General features: G+C 38.7%; 2 protein-coding genes across 9 annotated transcripts in view; one reads left to right on the forward strand and one right to left on the reverse strand.

The window, feature by feature from the left end:
* LOC147332455 (BUB3-interacting and GLEBS motif-containing protein ZNF207-like) overlaps positions 1 to 14174 on the forward strand; it is an 18837-nt gene extending 4663 nt beyond the window's left edge. For 2 of the 7 annotated variants that reach the window (XM_086289009.1, XM_086289013.1), the window contains one exon: positions 179 to 14174. In XM_086289009.1, coding sequence (XP_086145135.1) covers positions 179 to 342 — 164 coding nt within the window. In that variant the 3' untranslated portion in view covers positions 343 to 14174. The remainder of the gene's footprint in view (positions 1 to 178) is intronic. The other 5 variants (XR_015128814.1, XR_015128813.1, XM_086289010.1 and 2 more) reach the window with 5 other exon arrangements.
* LOC147332456 (sterile alpha motif domain-containing protein 9-like) lies at positions 2687 to 17033 on the reverse strand. Of its 2 annotated transcripts, XM_086289002.1 has the most exons (5): positions 16988 to 17033; positions 15865 to 16034; positions 13333 to 13388; positions 13204 to 13240; positions 2687 to 8250 (listed from the first exon to the last, which is right to left on the reverse strand). In XM_086289002.1, the coding sequence occupies exons 4-5, from the start codon at positions 13226 to 13228 to the stop codon at positions 3653 to 3655; spliced, it is 4623 nt and encodes a 1540-aa protein (XP_086145128.1). In that variant the 5' UTR covers positions 13229 to 13240; positions 13333 to 13388; positions 15865 to 16034; positions 16988 to 17033; the 3' UTR covers positions 2687 to 3652. The 2 variants fall into 2 exon arrangements, with proteins under 2 accessions (XP_086145128.1, XP_086145129.1); XM_086289003.1 differs by lacking the exon at positions 16988 to 17033 and having other exon boundaries at positions 15865 to 16102.
* Between the last annotated feature and the right edge of the window lie 1483 nt (positions 17034 to 18516).

Below are 18516 nucleotides of genomic sequence, written 5' to 3' on the forward strand. Positions count from 1 at the left end.
GGCCAACTGTAAACCAAATAATTTAATTTAATTGGCTTCATTTTTTTGTAGTCTTGAAAATGTTTAACTCTATTTCAGCTTTAATTGTTTTAGAAAGTGCTCTATAGATAATGTTTGTAGAGTCTTAAAAGGGCTGCAGTAAAAATTATGTTTTTACCAATGAGCCTGGTCCTTGCAGGTCAGTATGGTGGGCCACAGCAGGGGATGCCAGGCTACATACCTGGGCGACTACCTCCGTATATTCAGGCCCCTCCTGTTGTTCCCCCAGTGTACCAGGGAGGCCCTCCACGGCCAACCATTGTCACGAGACCCCCTGTCATGTCTCCTGGAGGCCACTACTGAAGTCTCCCTCTCTTCAATAGGTTTGGACTCTCAACCCTTTTCTAATGCCCTCAGCGGCTAGTAGAGAAACCAGTATTGGTATTATATTACCAAAGTATACTGATTTTCTGCTACTGAGCTATGAGGAAGAGACATTAAATAAACAGCAAAGACAGGAGCTGTAAACATCCCATGGCATGGGAAATATTACATTGCATCTATCAAAGACCTGTTTGATTTGATTCTGATTGAAACCATCTCTGTTTTGTGGCTTTTTTTCCTTTTCATGTTTAGGTGTATAGAAGTGTAGTAGATATGGTTCGTAGTGTTGTGAAGGCGCTGGAGTTACATGGGCAGTACCCACCCTTTATCAAGGCAAGTTTGATGTAAATACCTTTCTGTTCTAAGCTAAACGGTGAGGCCTTCACAGCACGTAGTGCTGTTGGACTTGTGTCCCCAACTTTGTTTGGTGAGGGCTTCTACTACCTGTTCATGCTCTAACTCTGTCTTTGTGTTGATATTTGTATGAAGAATTGCTCCCTTAACTCTAAATAAAGGAGGTATTTATTAGTATATGTATGACTGTGAAACTGTATTGTAATGAAATGTTAGATTTTTTTGTGGGATGTTGCTGGGCTGAGACGTCACAACAGGTTTGTACTCCTGGTATAAACTGCATTGTGACTGCTCTTCTGTTATTATGAAGGTGAACAGTAAACATTGATATCTTGTATATGAAATGCAAAATGCTTGTAAATATTGTCTTTTATCTATAGGCAGTCTTTTACTGATGCTCTGTACATGTCACTGATAGAAAGCATTGTACAGGTGCATAGCATCCAGATCATTAAAGGCTGTAGTGCTAAAACCCAGATTTTTCTTCTCCCTGTAGCAATGCCATTGTGGGGAACTGGCTGAGGCCCTGTCTCAGTGTAGCCCTGTTTCAGCCAGAGGCAAGTCTCACTGTTTTCTGTCTTCTCATTCATTATCAGGGGCCCTCACAGCTTACATGCTGTTGGATATCATTGTCCCCAAACTTGCAGCAAGTTTGGTGAAGGTCCTTGTTTGTGTTCTTGTATTTAGGCATCTTTTTCTTTAAACATGTTAACAAACGTAAACAATATTTCATTGTTTGTCATTAAACTATCTACCCTGTCCTCCATTTACTGGTCAAGCTCTTCGCTAGTCTGCCTGAACCCTAAGCCTGGATACTAAACTCAGTCTCAGTATTACTATCCTGATTCTGTTATCATGTCCTGGGTTTTTGAACATTTTGTGTAATAATGTGGAATAGATCAGAGAAAACCACATGTGATCAGGCAGCTGATCATGGTGGAAGTGTTGTACAAAGTGGATCTGTAGTAAATGACCTATGAGAATGAGTATTTCTGTGCAGCCATAACCATGGAACAAGCAATTGCCACTATAGTTCAAAAGGGAAATTGCCATTGCTGCTTTTAAAATAAAAGCAGTCCATGCTGCTTCCATCAGCAAGAGAGGGAAACCACCCTCAGCTTTCTTGACAAGGAATGGCATCACAGCCAGGCACAGAAGAAAAAAGTTTTAAAATGAAACTTGAGTTTCATTTTTAACCAACTTAAAATTGATAATTACTTCTTGGCAGAAGTTTTCTCTGAAATCTTTAGACCAGTGAAGATCTCTGTGGGTGAGACCATCTGAAAAGTCTTTAAAGTATAGAGCTTTCAAATGTGTTTTACTATTATACGGACTATTAAAGGCATGTTCAAGGCCTAAAGGTTCTACAGTAGCATCACCATTTGCAGTTAAAATGTGTGGCAGGATGTTTGAATGAACAAACTACTTTTCACATGGCTTTAAAATGGCTTTACTACTTAATCCTGTTTGTTTTATTAGCTTTCCTCATTTGATCATTTGAATTGAACTATTTACTTAAAGGAGAATCTCTGCCAGTAATGGGTTAGTTAAAGCAGTAAGTACCACAACTATAATTGATTGATGATGTTCGTCAAATTGTATTTGGTATGGCATTTTTTTTTATGTCTGACACAATCGTCTGAAAAAACTGCATCCTTCATAAATCTGAAAGGAATTTTATATTGGTGTGCTGCAATTGTTTTTCACTACTACTAATAAATGCTAGTGAGCATTTGAAAATGATTTCAGCAATATACAGATGTCATTCAGGCAGACGTTATTGGTAAGTATAGTCTTATTATTATTATTTTTAATTCTGTAAACTGTTTACTTCTTGAAGTATACCATTCCATGAAAGAAAATTAATTGGCTCATATTTATGAAATAATGTACTTTGCTTCAGTTTTCAACCTAAAACTTTCAATGTAAAATGTCTCAATTTAAATAAACCAATTCATAACTTCTGATGTATTTAACTTTATTTAACTTTTATTTTTTCTGCACTGGATGTTGAACACTGAGGTTTTCACTAAATAAATGTAAATGCAAATAACATTTCTACATTTCATGATACAAACACAAAATGAATACAAACAGTAAGTTAAGAAAGTACTATCATCAAACATTGTCAAGTAGAAAAAGCAATGCTTGTGGGAAAGCAGTCTGTATTTACATGAACGTCTGTACAAGAACTGTATTGTCCCACATTAAAATTATCTCAGAACACATTTGCAGTCTCTCAAGAATATCCTTTTTTTTTTTCTAGAAATGAGGCACACTTTGTTTCACCATTCAAAGATCATTTAAAAAAATATGCTAACAACAGAAAAACACAATGTTTAACATTTTTCCAAATGTAAACGCTGTTAAAAAATAGTTTCAGAAATTATTTACAGTGATTCTTATTCTTTTTTTGCATGTTTTTTTTAAACTCTGACTTTTTGAACATTCTTCTTTTTATTTTTGTTATCCTTTATTTATCCAAGTAAAATGTAATTAGGATTAAAAACTCTTTTTCAAGACATTTTTGTGAGCAAATACAACATCACAATTTTACAAGTAAAGAAACAACATTGGTATTCAGTACAGACAAGTCAACACAAACGTGAATCATATGTAATTACCGATCTGAACTACTGTTAGAACAGTACAAGTTTAACTCCATATATCCATCCCAGTAAGGAGTTATATGCACACAATGCTGCATTAATATGTGTTACAGTTGTCATAATTATAAAGATCAGTGGTACATGCAAAAAAAAAGGTATTTGGAACTGAAACAATAACAAACTCAGAAAGAAATAACTCATGTTTCACACTGGCCTTATTAAATTTGTAAAATCAACAAATGGTCTCTGTAACTCTTTATAGGTCAAGGTCATGTGAACTACATTTACTATTACTTATTACTTATTGGAGATTTACACTGAAGACATTAGTCCATCACTTGGATGTCACAGGCAACTACACCATCAAATGAAAAGCCCAAGTAGAAGTTGACTTTTTCGTTTCCGTGAGGCAGGGAGGCACTATACCGAGGAACTACTCTGATCTTGCCACTGCTTCCACATCTCACAAACAAGGTTTCATTTTCTGTCCACCCTTCAACCCGTTTGAGAAGTTGCACAACTTGTTTTGTTTTCCATTTTAGTTTTCCTTCACTTAGAGTGCCTTTAATCTCCTTTTCAATAGCACTTCTGTGAACAATCTTGTTAAGACCTCTTGCCTTTGCCAGAAAGAAGTGTGTCACAATCCTGCTTTTCCTCTGAGACCTTTGTTGGATCTTTTGCTCACAAAGTCTCTGAAGGGCATCGATGGCTGAGAAAAGGGTCTGAGCACCATCAGAACTTACTTCATCACTTGTCTCAGGCCAAAACAGAAGGGAGAGAAGGAACAGAGCGCTTGCTGATGACATGTGTTTCCCTTTTGTCACAAATCTCTTGCTGAATTTTTGTAGCTTTTGAAGAGACAGAAGCTTTGAGGAACCAGGTAGAATACAGTTGAGAGCTATCTGACAAAAGATGAAGTTTGTGAGTTCTGTTGGATCAAGATCATTCCACATCAGGTTTTCTGGGTACAGGCTAAAGATTTTCTCAAGTTTTTTTCCTGCCCTCTCTGGTTTCTTGTCATAAAGTAGTGAGATGATAGATGTAACATTTCCTCCACCAAGCTTGTAGGCCCTCATCTGTCTTTGGAATGGAGAAAGCTTTTCAACCGGACCAGCCATGTCAATGTCATTGCTTTCTGTTGCTTGATCACTCTCATCTGGTGTAAGACAAAAAAATTCAGCATATACAGCACTCTTTCTTGTCAGCCACTCTCTAGGATTGTACACTTGCTCTGGATCTCTTGCATCAAGCTCTTCATCCTCTTCACTAATGTCAGTTTGAAAATAGCTGAGTTCCTCAGAAATGCACTCAAGTGCTTGGCTCAAGCTCCTCTGTAAGCCTTTCAACTGTTGATGAAACTTCTGCCAGGGTGTTTTGACCTCTGCTGGTATGTAGTCTGTTAGCAGGTACTGCATCAGCTCTGATTTTCCAGTAGTGTTTGAAAAAACATCTACTCCTGACAGGAATTTTAGGAGCCTGCAGCCAACATCTACTTCCCCATAGTATGAATTGTTAAGGTTGACAGTTTTTTCAGAAGCCCGAAAGGCAGAAATTCCTTTGACTGCTGTGCTTATGATTTCAATTCCCGTTTCAGGGGATGGCTCTTTTTCTTCAAGGGTATCATACAAGTGATAAAACCACCGCTTATACACTTGTCCCAGTGTGTCAAGGATAAATGTATCATGTGGTGCAAGAGATTTTGCTTCTTTGGCCCATTCAAGAGCCTCTTCAAATCTATTATGAGTGTAAAGCAGCCGAGCAAGCTGTTGTGCTACACATGCATCTTTTCCTAAAGCTATGTAAGCAGCTTTCATAAGATCAACAGCTTTCTGAACACCCCCTTTATCAACATCACGGACATGCTCAATAAGGGGTGAAAAAGTTGTGTCTTTAGGATCTCCTCTGCTCTTCTTGTTGCGTCTAATGAAAAGAGCTCTGATAAACCTCAGAAATTCATCTCTGTCAAACCTGTGATTGATCAGTACCTTATCACTGATGAGATCCATGGCAATATCACTCTGAGGCAAATTAGCAGACAGCTGACTCAGAATTTCTTTTGCCACCAGTGGATGAATAATTCGTATCGATGGGATGTGTGTTGAACTTTGGTTAAGGTGGATGAAAATGAGCCTGGCTTCATCACTTAGATGATCCACAAAGGCATGGTACTGAGTTCTATCCATATATGTTGCAATGCCGAGTAATGCTTCACAGTGTGACACAGATATGTATGAATCTTTTACGTAGCAATTCAAGAGAGCCACGAATCTGATGAGACGAGTTGTGGGTGTTGAATGATCGATTTTATCTAGAAGATTTTTTACAAAGTCTTTAATGTAGCTTCGCTCGTACCCTTCAGTCATCAGTACGAATGTGAGGATGAAGTCAGGTTCAAATTGCATTTTGAGTTGCTCAAGCTTTTTTGAGAACAAGGGCTTCTCTTCTGCAGACAGCTTGTGAGTGACTGCTACTGTTTGAGATAATGATGCTCTGCACATACTTTCTGGATCGTTTGACCGGTTGCAGATGAGCAGGATAAAGCACAACACAGAGGAACTTATCTTTTTAGTTGCAATAACATTTCCAAGGTGCCCTCTGAGGTCATTGATGTAATCTGGATTGTGGTCCTCTAGCAGGAGGAGCACTGGGAGACAGATATTTTTGTCGTTTTCATCATGTTCCCTCAGTTTCACTGCATGTTCACACACAGTTGTGATTTCCTTACCCTGTTTAACAACTGCACATCGCACTTTATTTCTCCACCTCCAAAGGATCTGCCGTGCTACTGTACTTCCACCACTACCTGGATGATGGTATATGTTCACACTCTCTATGGGGCGTATGGCTTTGGGACGATGTACTATATTTTCTAGAATGGTATTTGCTTCTTTGTAGGCATCCCTCTCTATAATCACCCCACACTTGTGTTTATCAGCAAGCCAGAAGTTGATCCAGTTGATCTTTCCACCTCGATAGAAGTAGCTCTCAGTTTGTTGGATTTCCTCCTCACTCATGATCTCTAGTTTTGTATCATTGCACTGATCAACACTGATGATTTCCAAAGAATCTAGCATAGCCTCTTCAACGGACTTTAGGAAGCACAGGCCTCCATTTGGGACTGGTAATGTCCTTGTGGATTGATTTTTCAATAGTTGAATGCTTTGAACTGTGGCATCCACGTGACTCAGTGGCATTTCAACAATGCTGATTTCTTTGAGATCAGAAATCGGGCAAGACACCTGGGCAAGACTTGACCACTTCTTGTAGTTTTCCTTTGACTCTGATATGACTGCCAAAAATTCATGTCCGCTCATTTCTGAGTAGAATTCATGGAAAGTCTCAACAAGTGGCTGTTCAACATCGGACATGAGCAGGAAAAGGACAACAAATGAACGTCTGGGAAGTATCTCATTGCAGATGAGTGACACTACTTTTTTCAGTTTCCTTTTTCTTGTTTTGATCCAAGTTTTCCCATCACAGGGTTGTTCTCCACCTGGGAAGTTGTTTCTTCCATTGCAAAAAATCCAACTTGTTCTCTCGAAAAGTTGCAAAGAATTTATGATGTTAGTATCTCCCAATTTATTGTCATTTGCATAATCATCAAGAAAGTGGAGGTTTGTCACCTTCTGTTCCTTGTATCTGCCACAAAGACCAGATGTTTTTGAATCTGGGTCAAAGTCAAACACACAGAATAAATTCATGTGAACTAAGAAGCTTATGTTGTCAAGATGCGCTGGTTGAAATTTGTTTGTTACAACAATGTAAAACAGAGAGTTGTCCATGTGCTTTTTCCCACATGTTAGGAGGATAGCAAGTTTCCTCTTTTGATCCTCGCCAAAGTCCAGAGTTGTTTCATTGCTTGTAGATTCTGCCTCCTCTCTCTGTTGGTCTTTTTCTCTCAGTCCTTGAATGAAAGGAACAAGGTCGTCTTCAGGTACACGTGGTGTGTTTGCTCCAACTCTGTAATAGGGAATTTTCTCTTCACATTTGACTTTGTTGTCTTTTTCAGAGAATTTAGGAACACCAACATAGTAAAACTTATCTTTTACAATGCTTGCTTTTGGGACAATGTCATATTCAATGACCCATGTGTTCCCACTACTTTCCTTGTCAAGCACCTCAATGAATCGCGGGTTTCTTATACAACTCCTGGCATCACTTTGTTGATTTGACCCTTTGAAGCACCTTTCAATGTAGTTTAATGCCTCCATAAAGTCTTCTCGATTGTTTGCAGGTATCCCGATGATTTCTCCATGTTTGTGAGTTCCTTTGACTTTATCCATGATGCCAAAGTGAATTGTCCCATTTGCTCTCATATTCATGCATGCGCATGCAAATCTTAACATTTCACTGGCTACTTTTACTTGTAACCTCTTTGAGTCTAGTTTGTATGCAATCTCAAGCGACTTATATTCATGACATGGAACCATCATGTTTTCAGTCCCTGTCTCAGGAGGAAGCACATGATGTTTCACGTACCTGAAGTCCTTTTCATCCTGGTCAAATTTACGATAGTCACAGAAAATCACTTCTGTAGTGGATATGTTGTCATTGCTCTCTGTAGGAATATTTTTATCCTCTGCTCCATCACATAGCTCTTGTGATGAAATCTTTGGTTCTTGTCCTACATCTGTATCAGCTTCTTTTTTGCCATCTCTACTCTTACGAGGCAAATCACTTTTATTTTTTATTTTCTGCTCTTCCGGTATTAAAAGCTCATCTCGTTTCTTCAGCAGGTGTTTAATTTGGCCACTTTTCATTCCAATTGTTTCGTTGAGGAAATCCCGGTCTACACTTTCGAGTACTGGTCCCGTCACTTCCGCCTCCAGCATTTTTACTCTGTACATTTCTTTTATTCCAATGGATTTCAGCCAGGAACTAACATGAGATTCTGTCCAGCTGTTATACGGCAGCTTACACCACTCTGAAACAAAATTTTGAAATCAATTAAGTTATTTACATTAAGTTACTTACTGCCACTTACACCCAACAATTTGAAATAACCTTGTAGTATACTTAGTATACTATACTTGTCTCGGTGGAGTTTAGTAAACTCAGCCGTCTGCTCTTTGCTCCCTCAAATATAACAGGAAACTGGAGTAAATTCTACCATCTCACACTTCTGTTTAATCAGTTCTTTGTTTGACATTTATTCAGCTCTGTGAAAACTATAACTTCAATCTCAGCCAACCTGATTTACTTAGGAACAAATAAAACACTGAAAAAAGCCAAACAATAACATTTTTAAGTTATCTAAGTGACTAATGCTGGGCATACACTGTGCGATTTTTTTCAGTCGCGTTATTCAGCTTCTGCACAAACTGTATGATTGACTCGGAGGGGTTAGAAGTTCGTAGGTCACGATGCAGGTCTCACACTATACGGCCCGATGCTCTGACCTGAGTGCTCACACTGTGCGTACATAAAATGAAGGTTATAACAGAAATACTGTCGCTCGCTCTCCCTCTCTGTCTTTCACTCACACAGACACACCACCACCATCAGCTTTGCTAAATTGCTAATGAAAAACATTGATCAGGCAGCTGTGATTGAGCAGCAGTGTCGATCCAACAATTTTCACGGTTGTTGTGGTCGTGATAATTTTGTGAGGTCACATCGAAAAGGCTTGGATGAGCTTGCCATAGTTCTACAAGTGCCTTCCATCGCTTGTGTCTAGATCACACGCTGCACTGCCGTGCTACTCCGTCTTTTTCACCGACATTTATGTGTTTGCGCGTGCGCAGTGTGAGAAGCTGCGGTGACACCCTCACGACGGTCATGAGGATTTCACACAGGTTTGAAATCCTCCCGACCAAGCGATTGATGATCGGGAGCTGGTCGTGAGGTGTTAATCGCTTGTCGTTACCCCACGTATACTACACGATGCTCGACGCACGATGAAGGCCAGAATCGGGCCAATCACCAAAACGGTCGCACGACTGAAAAATCAGCTCAAAATGGGCCAAAAAACGCACAGTGTAAGCCCAGCTTTATTTAACATGTTTAACCTGAGTAGCGAAACACCATGGGGGGGTTGAAAACGATGTGCTGGGAGTTCGCTGTTCTAGCCGGCTCTTGTGAGCCTTGAACCCCTGGCTAGCTTTTGAGCTGGTGGGTAACTGACATCTCCAAAAACGTCAGAGCACTTGTGATGCCAGCAGTTATTTGAAGTTTACACAGCCACATTCTCGCCTGAAAATATCTTAAAAATTTATTTTGTGACACAGAAAGAGTAATAATCAAACTAAGTAGCTGCCGCCATTGCTTGTATGTTGTCTTTGCAGATGTTTGTAAAGAGCTCAAGATGTGTTAGCAGTTGTCCTTATCTTGGACACAGTTTGCACTTTACTCTTATTTTGATTACACAAAGAACAAGAACACAAAGGTAATGTTCATATTGCCACTCCTCAAAAGTTGTAGACCGCTCAAAAATTTTCCTCAACTAATTAACACACACACAAAAAAAAACCCTGCACTGAAGTGATCTTGTAGTTAGGCCCATAACAACACAGTAGAAATGTTACCAGGGTAACCCGATTGTCTGAAAAAAATAAGTTTACGATAATTGTGAAGTATCTCATTTATGCTTAGAGATATGTAATTTTTCGATATATTGATAGAATGTCTCATCCTTATTTAGGTCTGCTGAGGGTCTAGGTGCACTCTACACATTCTTAAGGTGTCATATTTTCACACACACCCACAAACATACACACACCCACACGTACACACAGACAGATATCCTCTATTCACACAAATGCCTATTCTAACATGTCACATGTTAATGAAACTATGCATATTCATGTAACAAGAATAAAAGGAGTTCTACGGGAAAGCCGGCCGAGAGTCTGACAGAGTTCAAGTAAAGGAATGGCACTTGACCTCGGTCGGCCTCCCTCACGTGCGAAAATATATAAAGAGCTCTGTCTTGCATCTTGTTTTGCTGCTGTAGGTTGTCTCATATTGTTCCAGCAAGGTTTTTACTTGGATAAACCTAACATCAGTGATTTTCTTGTAACCCTCAAACATAGGGGGACACTGCGAGTGAACAGTCTCTGGGTCTCACTGACAGAGAGCTAGAAGATATTTGGGTTAAATTCGCATCATATGGCTGAGATGGCATCTCACATCCAGCAGCTGGGAGGACAGCCAGTGCTGAAAATCCCACTTCCTCAGTACTGCCTGAGGGGTGAGAGAGGCTATTGGCTCTGTCAGCTGCAAGCAAGCTCTTAATAATTCAGTTTTTCTTCCCTTGCAAAATTGAATGAGGTGCTGGTGAAATTTCTCCATGCTATTGTGACACAAAAGCTAAAGAACAGTCTTTTTCAACACCCAAATAGTCCATATTCTAAATGGGAGATGTCACTCTGCTGGTAAGACTGATCTTGAAACCCAAGTCACATGTGTAATTGCACCTGGGTGTTTTTCTCTGCTTTTGCTCTACTTGAAGTGACTACATCTGCCCGTGAGAGGTTCAGTGCACAACTTTAACTTTCAAGGCAAATGCTCTCAGTCTACAGGTTGCTTCACACACTTCAGAGTTTTACTGCTGCTCAGCAAGAAGTTTGCAGACAAGCCGACAGCTTTGATGTAAAACATGAATGACTACGACAACTTGCTAGTAATTAAAGCAACTGAGAGGAGGTGTAGCATCACCTCTTTGCGACCAATTTAGCCTAGTGACTACCAGCATTCTGATGCAAATGCCTGTACGGATCGCACAAATCTACCAGGTCCACTGGAGCACATTTAAGAAGCAGTGCTCTGCTCTGCATTGCCTACCCTGAAAATGTGAAATTGTGCGTTTGACACTGTTTTGTTCCATCTTTTGCACAGTAGGAATGTTTCAAAAGTCAAATGTTTATGTGGAGATTATTAGACTGATTCCTGTTTGTCTGCTTTAAGCCTAACAATCTGATAACCAAAATGACATCACCTAAATTTAAGCATACTCAACACAGAAACTATAATATAATTTGGTCTGCATGGGTCTTGAAGCAGCTTCCATAACAAAACAGACCCGGAGCTATTTTAGGCTTCTGGGATGCTGGTGGAATTGCAAGAATCATCTTCCTTTTAGCGAGATCAGCTCCTGTGGCCACGGCAGAGCTAAAATGCAATGCAGCCACCCCCCCACCCCCATTTATTCCAGCCCAGAAGAGTTAAACTAGTTTAATTAAGGCCTTGTTTCCAGTGGTGTCTTTGTATAGTAAAATAGCCCTTTTATCCATGATTGATTTATAATTAATAAACAATTTTATACATTACTGGTTTTCAGTTAAAAGATAAAATTTGAGATGCAATTTAAATGGGCAGTAAAGCATTTTTCATCCTGATTCATGGCTATTATACAGTAAAATGGTTTCTCGTATTTCTTAGGGAAGATATCACAACAATAAAAATATAATATTAACATTATAACCTTTAAACAAAAGCCATTGCTTGGAATATAAAGGAGAGAGCATTTAACCATTAGCATTTAAGTATTAATATTATAGGCTTTGACAACCTTTTAATGGTCAAGATTCAAGAAGCTTATTGTCATGTACCTCATGGTTATGCAAAGCAATGAAAATTTTTACTTTGCAGGTTCCCTTCACACAATTAAATAACAACTAACTAAACTAAAGAGTAAACTTAACTCTGAGCATAGAATATAGCATAGAAAATAATAGATAAATACATTTACTGTATTTTTCAGGCCATTAGGCGCACCAGATTATAAGGCGCATTACACGAAACAAAACAGTCAAACTTTACTCAACTCATTCTTCTTGCTTCCTCCACTTCCCTACCATTGATTCATTACTGTCGAATTCTTTCGCAGCCGCTCTATTCCCATGTTGTTGCAGTATATTAATGACTAACCTTGTATTGTGGATGGATTATCTCAATTGTTCTCCTGACTGAAGTTTGGTCCGTTTACAACATCCTGCCATGTGATTACATTTGTTCCTAACCATCGATCATGTAGCACATCATTATATACCAGCTGGTCCGACTTCAGTAACCCTACAAACGTCAGTGCTGTTTAGTTTTCTGTCTTCATTTATGTTGGAAGTGATAGCAGAGCTGTACGTTTTAATTTTTTCAGAAATCTCTCAGAACATGGCATATCATGTTTAGGTGGAAACTAGTGAGCAAACGCCCTGCTAACTTCTAACTCTGTTAAATTTAATAAATTCTGTTTTCATGGATGCCTGGATGTTGAACTTTATTGTTACACCTGGTAAAGCAGCAACGCTGATCAATTTATTATAGATGAAAGAATTTAGACAGTTTTTAACTCTCAGTGATGCCACAGAGTTCGTTTGACTTTGGCACCTGAAGCAGATGGAGTTTTGGACCCAGATTACTCCGCGAGGCTCCTGACTACAGCAGCCATAATGCTCCGACAATCCATCAAGCGGTGCAGCTTCATAGCTCACCAAACTAAAACTAAAACATTTTTGACAGATTTTTGAGCGCCATGTACCACATAAAATTGATTCAAGGTCGGTAAGCACAACCAGAATTCATACACTGATGATTTTTGAGAAAATTCATTAAGTGCGCCTTATAGTCCGAAAAATACGGTATGTTAATATAAATTTTAATCCAAATATTACAGTGATCTAGTTATATCAGTACATTATTACCAAGAAATTTACTACTTATCAATGTTTTATCAAATTAGTAGCAAGCAGTAAACTAATTTGAATTAAATTAGAATATTTATTACATTAAAAAATTTCCCAAATATGAAATGAACAAAGTATTTCTTTTTATTCTCTGGTTACAGATTGAAACATAATTGTATAAAGGAACTGTACTTTTCTACCTATATTAGGCCTTTATTTCTAAACTGGTCTTTTGATATACAGCATTTAATACTTACCCATGTCTGAGCAGCTACTTTCCATTTTTTATTGTTTCTATAAATAGAAAAAACATTACATTTAATATTTACTATGTTGTATTTTCTAATAAATTGACTTGCACAGGTGCAGTAGAAGATCATACTTACCACATCGACAAGACTATAGAGCACCAGTTTAGTTGATCATCCCTCTTTCAGTATTTCTGTTGGTGACAAAATCAGGATGCTCTCAAATTTTAAAATGAAATGTTTGAAAATTACATGTATCCAAAATTCACTGTTGATATACACAGATCAGGCATATTGGGTCAGGGTAATGAGTGGCCAAGGCTTACCAATACATATGGGCAGTGAGGGTTGGCCCATTTGGTAAAAAGAATAGATAAACTTAGCCACAGACCTGTCAGGGTGCCCATACTGACTCCTGTTCACCACAGAGAAAGTGCCAACAATGTGCACGTAAGCATCAGAACTAACCATGGATCAATGGAAAAAGATGACTTTGTCTAATCTTTTTTTCTTCTTCTGTTTTTCATGTGTGGACATACTACAAATAAATTTCCCATTGGGGACAATAAAGTTAAAGTTACCACTGACCATAAATCACAAAACAGGTATGGTTCGAGGAGCACAGCAATGAGTTTGTTGTGTTGACTTGGCCTCCAAAATCCCCACAGAGCATCTGTGGGATATACTGAACAAACAAGTCCGATCCATAAAGCCCCAACCTTCAAACTTGCATCTTGGTCCCATCTAGGTCAGGGGTGTTTTGGCAGCAAAAGGGGGACCAACAAAATACAGTGGTTGTAATGATATGCCTGATCGGTGTATGTCTTCAGTTCTATTGACCATAAATGAAACTGTATGCTAGGTTATGTATTTGTCGTAAGGTTTTTCAGACAAGCATAAAGGATGAAAGTATAAATTGTTCTGAAAATAGCACATGGTGTCAGTTACTTTATTGAAATAAATTCATTCCCTTCATATGAATACAATTGTTGTTTCTTTCGTACACATGGGCTTGTATCCAATGCAATGTTTTGCAAATAAGTACTTAGATGAGGTAATTAATTTGAACATAATTTGAACAAAACAATTTAAACAGTGCTAAAAGAATAAATGATATCTGTGGTCTGAATTTCTGTGACCCGCCAGCTCCATAGCAGACAGCGAGGTCGAGGATTATTAGAGCCGGCGAGAACAGTGGACTCCCGGCACATCGTTTTCAACCCCCCCGCGGTCTTTTCGCTACTCAGGTTAAACAAACCCCAAACCCCAGTAGCTGTTTATTGTATTGAGTGTCCACTAAAATAAAAATAAAAGCGTTCTAACATCTCACCTGCTTGTTTTTATTAAGGTATGTACACGTATGTACACGTACACTATTTTTATTAATAGAGATTTCACTACTGAGGTTAAACATGATATATAAGTCACTTAGATCACTTCTAAATGTTAATGTTTGGTTTATTTCAGTGTTTTATTTGTTCCTGAGTAAACCGGTTTGGCTGTGATTAAAGTTAAGCTTCATAACATATTACTCACAGTTAAATTAAGAGGGGACGGCAGTAAAAACTCCGGACCTGTGACATCATCAAGTCCGTACTCGCGTTCTCGGCAAGTCCGTACTCCCATGCGTTCTCAGCGAGTACGTACTCGCGTACTTGAGAATTGAGAAAGGGCCCAAGTCCACACAAGTCACCACCGATGCATACTCGATAAAAGGGGCGGAGTGAGAACACATCTGGGACTTTTTCGTGTTCTCAGCTTGATGTGTACTTGGTCTCCGACTGATGACGTATCACGAGTACACGAGAACGCAAGTACGCACAAGTACGCATATCGAGAAAGGCTAGAAACACTGACATGGGACACAGACCTTCAAAGTAAAACAGGAAACACACTGACTGAACTCAAGACATGTAAATTTAACAGACTGGGGAGACAGAACATGGGACAGAAAGGCACAATAGAAACAACATGGAACATAGGGAAACCATCACACAAAACCTAAGAACTCACTTGACAACCATAGCTGAAACCTGACAATAATCAAAACAGTACAACCAAGGGCTTAGAACATAAACTATAATATAAAATACAAGAACTCAAAATGCTGGGTCACAAAGATCCAGAACCATCCCAGGAACAGATGCTCTAATCTAACTAAATTATAAGCTTTATTTTTTTTGTGATTTGCAATGTTAAACTACAACTTTGTTTTGTTTTTAACTTATTACATTTCCAGAAATAAACACTCTTAGTCTTAAAATGTAATGACCTTTCTTGTTTGACGGGTATACTAGGGCTGGGTATTGTCCCTTATTTCAATTCTAATTCTAATTCAGTCCTGATTCAAGTCAATCTCCGATTCGATTCAATTCTGTTTTACTCAGACTGACAGAAATATTATACTTCTGATCATTTATCGGTACATATTGTTGAGGATAATAGATTGCTTAATATACAGTTAAGGAGTTAAGGAGACTATAGAGTGTGTGATTGCTTGCAATATTATAATATGGCGGTTGCTAGGGGGTAGCATATAAATAGAAAATATTCCTGGAATGTGAACAAGGAACTGGGGTGCAGGGCAGGGGAACAGTTAACATCCACCCCCAAGACAGGAAGCAAGAGTTACTGAGGGTGAGGGACAGACAAATGGCAAACGGACAGTACCTTAAACAAGTTGGGGGTTAGGGTGTCAGCACCCCTGGTCACTTTACTAGTAGTTTTCCATTGTCGTGGGTGTTTACTCTAGGAGGAGGAGACCAAAGACTAACTGTAACTGCTGTGCGGAATTCTTCAGATCTGCCTTTAGGATGCAGTCTGCTGATCTCCAGATGCATCTGTAAGGAAAATGGATAATAAAAGAATTGCGTGAAACTTGGAAACACCTCTGCGTGATCTCTACCAAGATAAAAGGATCGGACAGACCAGGTGTTGTGCCAAAAAGTGACTGACTGCCAGAAAGTGATTGCCGTCCTCGGGAGCGCGCACTGTTGCTTAAAACGGCAACGCCCGGATTATTTGCATTGACAGCTACTTCCGTGCGCAACTGATATAACGTGGAAGAAAACCCCAAACACATTTATGCCTTTGTTGTTAGGCAAAGGTATGCATTTATTGAACTTTAATGATATGTTAGTCATTCGTGACTGCGCTACACACTGAAAGTAAACTTCTGACAAGCGTCATAATTCGGTTACACGAATCATTAAAGTTCCATAAAAAACAACCCCAAAAAACAAACAAACAAAAAACAAAACAAAAAAAAAAAGAAACAAAACAGCGGCGTATACATCAGTACACTACGTGATAAGCAAGCGGATAATGGAGAAAACTGAGATTTAAGATGGGAAACTGTTCTTGAAGTACACGGCGGTTGTTGAAATTGCTTTGTGAGCTTTAACCTGAGATTCTGGTGTTTCGTACGGAAGCGTAGAGCTGCCACCCAGGCAAAAGAAAAATACAAGTACGAACGTGATAATTATGTATATTGTAATAACGTGATATTATGTTGTTCAAACGTGAAAAGTATATTGTACAAACATGATAGTATATTGTACAAACAGGAAAAGTATCTTGTTAGAACAATAAACCTTTCACGTTATAACGTGATACACTTGTATTTTTCTTTTGCCTGGGTGGCAGCTCTACGCTTCCGTAGTTTCTGGCAAAATACATTTATATTTAAAAATTCAGGATTCAGGATTTAATTAATCAAGATCCCATTATTAAAACTAAATCGATTTGAATCAGGAAATTGATCTTTTAAACCCACCCCTAGTAAAGTACTTACCTAATCTGATCAGTAGACTTTTACACCCTTCCTGGAAATGGGGATTTGTGGGTTTGTGCTGCACAAAGAACTGCTTTAGTGATCCTGGGCGTGTCTTTTCTGACTGGGACTAGGCACTACTGAAAATGAAAGTGTAGTAATAGAAACTGTAACTGTCCCTGAGACAGTTAAAATAAAGTTGGTTATTACATGTTTCTGTGATAGATTCATGCTTAATTTAGTTCATTTATTTATAAGATAAGATGATAAAAGTTTAACATTAATTAAAAAACATGTCTAAAATATGTGATTACAAAATATGGGTTTGTTAAATATGTAAAGTGCTGTAAAGTTTGTATGAGGTAAAGTTTGTAATTGTCACATGACCAGTGTCAAGGTTCGAGTTTTTGAGGAGGAGACAAACGACTGCATGGTCCTCAGTAGATGTCAAAATAGTGGTTTTTATTATACACATATATATGTGGGGAAGATGAGCATCACAAACCTTTCAGAGCTGATCTCCCCCGAACAAGCATGTCACAAGGCTTTTATTGCAATGATGACGTCAAGTCACATGATAAGTATCAGTCAGTTCTCAGAACTCAGGAAGTTCCCCTTATATGGCCTCCAGATGTTTCCACTCAGTCCAGCACTTAGAGAAAACCAGTGTGTGTGGTGTGTATATCTATTCGTGTCTATTGTGAGTGTGTGTATGTCAAACAGGGAGCATGTCCTGAGACGCCCTCACAGTTCTCCATAAGTGTGTGCGTGTCCTACATGACTCTCTTTGTGCATGTTGGTGTAGACTAGGGCTGCCACAAACGATTATTTTGATAGTCGACTAGTCACCGATTATTTTTGCGATTAGTCGACTAATCAGATCATCATCCATTGGACGTAAAACTACAGCTTATTGCACCAGCAGCATCTGCTCTCATATAACTATCATTAGCTTACAGCTTTAAGTGTTTAAGGTCTGTGCTAACTAAAAATAAAGACAAGATGATAGTTTATTACATTTTAATGAAGTTTGCAGATTGTTTCGGTGAAGTTTAATAAACTCTTGCTATCTAAAATATAACAGGACATCTCACACTTCTGATAATCAGCTGTCTGCTTGACGTTTATTCAGCTGTGTAAAAACTATAACTTTAATCTCAGCCAAACCGATTTACTCAGGAACAAATAAAATACTAAAAAAACCCAAACAATAACCTTTTTAAGTTATCTAAGTGACTCATATATCATGTTTAACCTGAGTAGCGAAAGACGGCGGTGGGTTTGAAAACGATTTGCCGGGAGTCCGGTGTTCTCATGGCTCTAGTTAGCCTTGCCCCTGGCTCGCTATCGAGCTAGTGGGTAACAGACGTCTCCGAAAACGTCGGAGCGCTTTTGAAAATATGCGGTGTCTTGATAAACTGAGCAGATATTTGAGGTTTACACAGCTACATTCTCGCCTGAAAATATGTTAAACGTTTATTTTGTGACCCAGAAAGAATAATAAGAGTAATATTAAAACTAACTAGCTGCCGCCATTGTTGGAAACTGAG

The sequence above is a fragment of the Aulonocara sp. 'chitande type north' Nkhata Bay genome, linkage group LG4 (assembly GCF_057382095.1).
Source record: "Aulonocara sp. 'chitande type north' Nkhata Bay isolate Kocher_YH1m ecotype deep benthic linkage group LG4, A_spYH_male_GT1.1, whole genome shotgun sequence".
In the NCBI taxonomy this organism is placed as follows: Eukaryota; Metazoa; Chordata; class Actinopteri; order Cichliformes; family Cichlidae; genus Aulonocara; species Aulonocara sp. 'chitande type north' Nkhata Bay.